This window comes from Eufriesea mexicana, unplaced genomic scaffold (genome assembly GCF_001483705.2).
Source record: "Eufriesea mexicana isolate 0111107269 unplaced genomic scaffold, ASM148370v2 scaffold4497, whole genome shotgun sequence".
Lineage (NCBI taxonomy): Eukaryota > Metazoa > Arthropoda > Insecta > Hymenoptera > Apidae > Eufriesea > Eufriesea mexicana.
The window spans coordinates 70082-77724 of record NW_016912485.1 but is presented as its reverse complement, the minus strand read 5'-3'; the positions used below and the strand labels follow the sequence as shown (position 1 = coordinate 77724).

The 7643-nt window shown below is 37.9% G+C and overlaps 1 protein-coding gene across 1 annotated transcript; it reads right to left on the bottom strand.

Moving 5' to 3' along the window:
• Positions 1-299: 299 nt before the first annotated feature.
• LOC108551549 (uncharacterized) lies at positions 300-3752 on the bottom strand (the record flags this gene model as incomplete). The annotated part of the gene is made up of 2 exons (XM_017905766.1): positions 3390-3752; positions 300-585 (listed from the first exon to the last, which is right to left on the bottom strand). Coding segments are annotated over exons 1-2 (649 nt in total), but the record flags the coding sequence as incomplete, so codon positions are not given.
• Between the last annotated feature and the right edge of the window lie 3891 nt (positions 3753-7643).

Below are 7643 nucleotides of genomic sequence, written 5' to 3'. Positions count from 1 at the left end.
AAATTCTAAAATTGTCAAACTGTAAGTTTATAAAACTGCAAAATTATGAAATTGTAAAACAGTAAAACTGTAAAAACTGTAAGATTTCAAACATAACCTACAATTCGTAACTCGTCAATTCGCTGCTTTATGCGACTATAAAGTATATTTATACAACCATAATTACTCTATGGTTGACAAGATTAGTAAATGACGATAGACATTCACTCGTGTTATCAAATTAATCTTCACATTCGACGAGAAAACAAAGCAACCAACAAATCGCGAGAATGTCGTATAATATTACTTCAAACACTTACCGATAGTTGTCAGCACCGTAAGAGAATACAAAAATGCTTTGGCGAAGTTCCACTCGTATTCCGGTAGCCGTCGCTCTGTTACGGGATCACTGGCGGAACTTCCGACGTATGTTCCGGCGTTCTGGGTCGCCATCATGTCTTCGGTGATCCTCTTCACCAGTTGATCCTGGAAACGTGAGATCTCCTGGTCGGCCAACCTCGTCCAGTTCTCACGGTATAGGATATTCAAACTCTCCGTAATTATCCATATATTCTCCACGGTCTTTGCCCGTGCCTCGTGGTTAATCTTAAATTTATACAAATGCTAGAATGTAGCACATAAAAACACAAATATATAATAAATCACTAAAATAAATATTCCATTGCAATACAATACTTTATGTAATTGATAAATATTACTTTGTGATACAAGTCTCAAAATCTTTGTCAATGAGAACGTTAAAATTAATTAAATTCGTCAATATTTATTTATTTATTTATTTATTTTTTTTTTGGAAATAATGAACAATGAAAATACAAATTTTTAAAAAATTTTAAGGAAATATTGAAAATTCAATTACTGAAGAAAATAGCATTTGTTTATTAATAACCAAATATTTTTATAGTCGATGTAAGATTCATTTTACAGAAATAAATCGAAAGTATAAAATTAAATTTTATTTTCGAGAAAATTATATTATTTAATATTATTTTTACACCAATAATATTAAATAATACTACTTGTTTGACAATCATACTAATTTTTATTTACAGCGAAGAATTTTTAGAAATTAACTTCCTTTCGAAAATGCAATTTTTTATTTTACAAATTAAAGCGAGAGAACACTTTGTTCCTTTAATTATTCGAAATCCTATAAATTTTTGAATTTTAGGTGCGAGAGATTTACACTAAAACTTGCACGGAGCATCCAGGTGACAAAATTTGCAATTAAAAAAAATTCAACGTTTGAAACAATGTTTTCCAATATGCATGTAACACCAGCTGCAACAAATGGTCGCATATGCTTTCCAAAAAATAAAACAACCAAGGAAAAAATTATATTCGTTTTGAATTTCTCCCTGTTCTATCACAATTTTCGATCTTGGAAACTTGAAACAAAATTTTAAATTTTAAAATTTTATGACTCGACACACTGTCTTAAATTTTGAATTCCAAAATTTAAATTAAAAAATTTTATTTTCGATACACTGTCTTAAATTTTGAATTCCAAAAATTAACTTTTTGTGTATTTTGTGAAAATGTCAGATAACGTAATAAATATAAATATAAATATAAACATCAGTTTTACAATAAAAGTGGCAAGTATATGTTTTCTTAAAGATAAATTTCAATAATTTTAATTTTCCATGCAAGCATTCTAATTTTTATAAATAGTCGAAATCGGAATATATGACAGGCGAAAAATATGAAAAAATCGCAAAACTGCAAATATCTCTTGTGCGCAGGAGATTTTGCTGAACGAGTATCACTTTAAAGAAGGAAGAAACTAGTTGGGACGTCCGATCGATGAAACTTCGTTGAAACGAGCGCCAACGCCAGAACGCACCGATAATTCGATTGACTTCGGGTTCACTGAGGTCATCTCAGGTAGGAAAGTGGGATCAAACCGAAGATGTGATGATAAATCGAGATTCGCTTCGAGAGTTACTGTTCCGCTTAAGTGATAGAGCCAGGGAAAAAGTACGGTCATGGTTATTTGAAGCAGCTTCACCGAGCAGTCGCTTTTACTGCCAGGTATTCCATTTAAAATTTTAAAACGACTAACTCTTTTGTTATTTTATTAGCAAAAATTGTGACTCGCGATTAAGTACTTTATTAAAACGTAATCGATTTGGTAATTCGAATATTTGCTTCTACTATGTTTTTAAGTAAATATGGGGATAAATAATAGAACTAGGAATTTTGAGGTTATGTAGAGAAGGATGATAAAATTAAAGCATGAGAAATAATACAATTAAGATGTAAGCACTTTGGTAATTCGAATATTTACTTCTGGCACGTTTCTAAGTAGATACATGGATAAATAATAGGAATGAGAATTTTGAGGTTATGTAGAGAAGGATGATAAAATTAAAGCATGAGAAATAATACAATTAAGATGTAAGCACTTTGGTAATTCGAATATTTACTTCTGGCACGTTTCTAAGTAGATACATGGATAAATAATAGGAATGAGAATTTTGAGGTTATGTAGAGAAGGATGATAAAATTAAAGCATGAGAAATAATACAATTAAGATGTAAGCACTTTGGTAATTCGAATATTTACTTCTGGCACGTTTCTAAGTAGATACATGGATAAATAATAGGAATGAGAATTTTGAGGTTATGTAGAGAAGGATGATAAAATTAAAGCATGAGAAATAATACAATTAAGATGTAAGCACTTTGGTAATTCGAATATTTACTTCTGGCACGTTTCTAAGTAGATACATGGATAAATAATAGGAATGAGAATTTTGAGGTTATGTAGAGAAGGATGATAAAATTAAAGCATGAGAAATAATACAATTAAGATGTAAGCACTTTGGTAATTCGAATATTTACTTCTGGCACGTTTCTAAGTAGATACATGGATAAATAATAGGAATGAGAATTTTGAGGTTATGTAGAGAAGAATGATAAAACTAAAATATGCGAAACAATAGAATTAAGACGTAAGTATTTTGGTATTTCGAATATTTATTTTTGCCATGTTTTAAGTAGATATTTGGATAAATAATAGAACTGAAAATTTTGAGGTTATGTAGAGAAGAATGATAAAATGAAAAATATGAGAAACAATAGAATTAAGACATAATCAATTTGGTAACCCAATAATAAAACAACAACCCTCGTAAGACCCAGCCTTGAAACAACCCGAAGACGTACCCCGTAAGAAGACCACTCCAACTTCGATCCAATCCGAAACCCCTTAAAAAGGGGCGTTCACTGGAAACAGCGTGAATCGTTACGTAGGGAGTGACCGATATTGAAGCTAGGTGATCCGTAGGAACGCAACAATGAAAGCAGAAAAAGCGAAGAAAGGGGGAAAAAAGAAAAGGGGGGCAAGAAAAATCGGCGGGTAGAAATCAATAGCTGTGCACTCACCTGCTTCAGCCAAGCGGTGGTATTCCGTCTGGTAGGCTGATTCCCGGCTATTGTGGTAGCAAGTGTCCTTTGTTGTATCCCAGCATCGGTAGTACCGCCCTCGATGGCAAGGAAGATGAAGCTACCCAGTAAAGTGTAAGCCACGAGGAGGGCACATATCCCTAGGTTTATAATACAACCCTTGAGGAAGGAGTGCTGGCTAGCCTTGTCCGGCACTCCGCCGAAGCAAAGACACCTCACTTGTCTCGACGGATGTGTTTTCGAGCGGTCCGACGTGGACCTCTTCAAGGACGATGTATTGCCATTGTTCGCGGGCTTGAAGCCCTCGTAAGCTCTATAATGTCTCGCGCTGTCCTTCTCCATTCTCTTTTTTCCCTTCCTTACCGGATCACCCAATTCTGTCCTCTGACTCTCATTTGTCGAACGGTACCTTAGCACTGTCTGTCCTTCGCATTTGTCAGCCAGCCACGCCGATAGGAGGGACCGATGGCCAGCAAGAGAAATAGGCAGATAAGAACGGTCTTCTAATCTTCTTCCAACTCCCTCGAGCTGACTTGACTCGGGTCCTAACGTCACCTTCCTACCTAATAGTGAAACCGATTCACCTGTCTCTCTTGCTTCTCTAGCTCACCCTGCTAGATCATCTCTGTTCTCATGCATCGAATCGTTACCGTGGAACCTCTAGATACAGACGACTAACTGGACATGCTAGTTTCGAGTGTCAATAGACTCTACTTTGACGTGGTCGAGCTATTTCTGGTCATTGTTGACAGTTTCCTCGAGGATTTTCTACGCGATCGTCTTCGCGATCTGCGTGAATCAGTTCCTCTCAACGACATCGCGGGGATAGGGATACTAGGGACGTGGAATTTCTCGCAAACGAGCCGCGGTTCGAAACACTCCATTGGACACACTGTATCAAGCACTGGGGATGGGTTCACTGCGGGATGTCTACGAACACTTTCGCGGAAGTCTGTCGGAGAGGTAGACGGGCTGTCGTTACGGAACAGACACCCCCGATTACGGTCACCGGCAATTTTTATTATCCTCTTAGAAAATGGTCGTTCGTCGGAAGCAGATCACGAAGGGATTTCCCAGGATCGGGCAAACGTTCGATCGTATTCGAGGCGGGCACTCCCGTCATTTTTCTAGAGGACGGCTGTCCTGGCTGGAACGCGGCCCGGAATTCTATGGACAAAATCGATGTTTGAGATATTTTCTGGGATATTAGTTCCACCTCGGGATGAGGCTCCCTATCGAGATCGAAATCGAAAGGCTCGATCCTCGTTTTCGGGGGATATTGCCCTCTTAAGGTACGCATACGTTTAAGAGATATTTATGGGTGGCGGTGCAATAACGTCGAACTCGATCTTATTAGAGAACCCGTGGACGTTATGCAACGCATAATTCTGCTTTATGAGCCTCAAGAACGCCTTTCAATTTTAACATCTTCCCAAACCAGTCCGGCTAGTTCTCAGCTAGCTAGGGCCCATCGCGATCAACCATTCGTTTCAACCCTCTATCCTCGTGCGTTATTAGACGATCACAAATTCAACGTTCCAGTTGGTAAAGAATAATAATTTCGTATTTCGGCTAGCTTTGCTTGCAGTCTTCGAGGAACCAACGCGTAGAACCCTTCATCTGTCAATCTTGACAGCGTTTAGCGTGTTTTTGGACAATTGCGATGCAAAAGTTAGAGCTGTTTAGAAATAACAAGGTCCAAAATGCGTTTTGCTACCTCTCAAGATGTCGCGTGAGTCTCAGCTAGCTTGCTTTAACGAATCCTTCGTGCGGTGAGCTTGGCTGCGCCTGACATGTCATCGGACGATCACGATTTAAGGTTAAAGCTGACGAAGGATACACGTGAGGTCTCAGCACTGTGTGCAATCTTCAAGGACCCATTGAAACGAGGTTATCATTTGAATCCAGAGTCTTTCAAGCTGACGTCCTGTGTTCTGTTGGCTCAGAAGACACGCGGTGTCTCAGCTAGCTGTAACTACAGTCTTGGACGATCCATCGCGAAGAGTCTTCCCGTTCAGTGACTCCGGTCGTGCCTAGCACGTGATCAGACGATCAGGATCGGAAAGTTGGAGCTGTGGAGGAACAGCAATATCCACGAGGTACCAGGCTACCTCCCGAGGACTCGCGTGACGATCGATTAGAGCCGAATCACGAACTGGAACCACGGCACTGTGACATACGTGGAAGCACTTCCTCTAGACTCGCGACGTTCCTTTTTCCCCGTTAGCGGGAAAATGGAAACTTAAATAACGGCGCAGAGTGAATTTCAGGAGTGTCTCCATGAGTCACTTAAACTTTTCTTCGAACCGGTTGAATGTAAAGCTAGCGAGTTCCACGTTCCCTCATACTCCTGCTCTCACTTGGTGTTCAGTCTGGGAAGAAAAGAAGGAAACGTAGCCGCAAGTGGAGCCGCGGGTTGCAGACGGGAACGCGACCGGGAAGGAAGTGGATGGCAACTTCAAGGCTTCATTCCGACAAACAAGATTTCCGGAATAAGTATCCTCGATGCACGCCGCGGCTGCGTGGTCCTGAGCCTCTGTCGAGTCTAGCCTGTCGGACGCTTAGGCTCATCGTTTCTGTCCCTTTGCTTTTGATTTCTACGCTTGGTTTTCCTTTGTCTGTCGATCTATCGTGTAGCCGGGTCACCTCCTGGTGGCAACTCACCGCGTAAAGCCGATTAGACCGGTCAGATTCGATTCTGAGACTTGCTCGCGCTCCGTGCACAGTAGTCCCATCCTCGAGTTTTCGTTCCAGTTGCCCGCGAATAAATCAGCGGACCACGTGCCGCGAACCTGGCGTCGTTTTCCTTCCGCTCGATCGGGGTAATCTGCAAACAAAAGCGGGAAAATAGGATTGGTCGATTGGATTTCACGCTTACTTTTCTTTACTTTCCAGCCAGCCGGTATTGCGGTAATATTTCAATGCGCCGAAGAACGAATCGTTGCATATGAAATGAAACCTGTTTCTCGTTTCTTAGACTCGGCTCTGTGGATTCTGCGTTCGAGACAGAACATCTGTGCGGTATTATGACACCCGGTGAGCGATGTGAAGCATAAATCGCCAAATTTATTTTCCACTGGGGTAAGTTTGAGCGATATAGATTGACTTTGGTTCATACTTGTTCTTCTTTATTTATGTGAGCCTCTCATTGGCTAAATTGATGAACGGAAAATCCTTTTAGGTTTAGGAAGCTAAGCATCAATTAAGCGATTTGAGATTCAAACTTAAGAAAATTTAGGAAGTGAAATTGATCATTTTGACTTGCGAATTTGGATCATATGTTTGTATTGGAAGTAGGTAAAACGTAATGAAACGTTTAGTGTATAAAGTTAGAGTGTCCATGACTGTGCACGAAACTTTTGATGTCATATGTAATTTAAAAATGGATTTTAGGTACAGTAATTGCTAATTTAATGGGATTAAAATATTTTACAGGGAGTTTTATTTAACTCGACCCATTTGACTATGTTTGAAATTGGTGATGACACTAAGAAATGTTTTATACAAGAATTTAATTGTTACAGAGAGCATATAATCTAATGTGAAGACATTTTTTGAAGAAGGTCGTAAGGAATCAATTTTATCTCTTTAAGTGGAATTATATTGGCAAGTCACTTGCAATATTCCAATTTTAATACTCAGTAATGCTTTTAATAGTATAATATAATCCCTTTTTGAATTTGATATTCAAAACTATATCCTTGAGCCTAGATATTTGTACTAAAATAGGGAAAACATTTTTTGGTATTACCACAAAAATATTATAAATTATTACCATTTGGTATTATTATTAAGTAAAATGAAGATTGGCATTAACTAGACCAATTTAAATAGGACGCCTTATATATAATGATCTATATTATTATAATATCATATACTAAGAGTAAAGCGTCAATATTCCAATTTTTAATTATTTTTAATATACAGGATTCAATTTATTAACATAAATAATTGTCTACTAGATAGCTCACATTTTTAGTATGAAAATTTATGTGAATATTACTCTAATTCAATCCAAACAGTTCCAATTTTGAATAAATTACAATTTACTAAATAGTTTAATAATGAAAAAATAAAATAATGTAAAATTCTTTGTTTAAAATTTAAATTTCGCGCGCAAAATTCAATTAAATCCAATTAAGTAAGGAAGGAAAGAATAGCTACGATTTTTAAAAAGATTTGTAAGAGAAATTTCAGAATTTCGTTAGCATTAATTATAATGAACCAAAAATC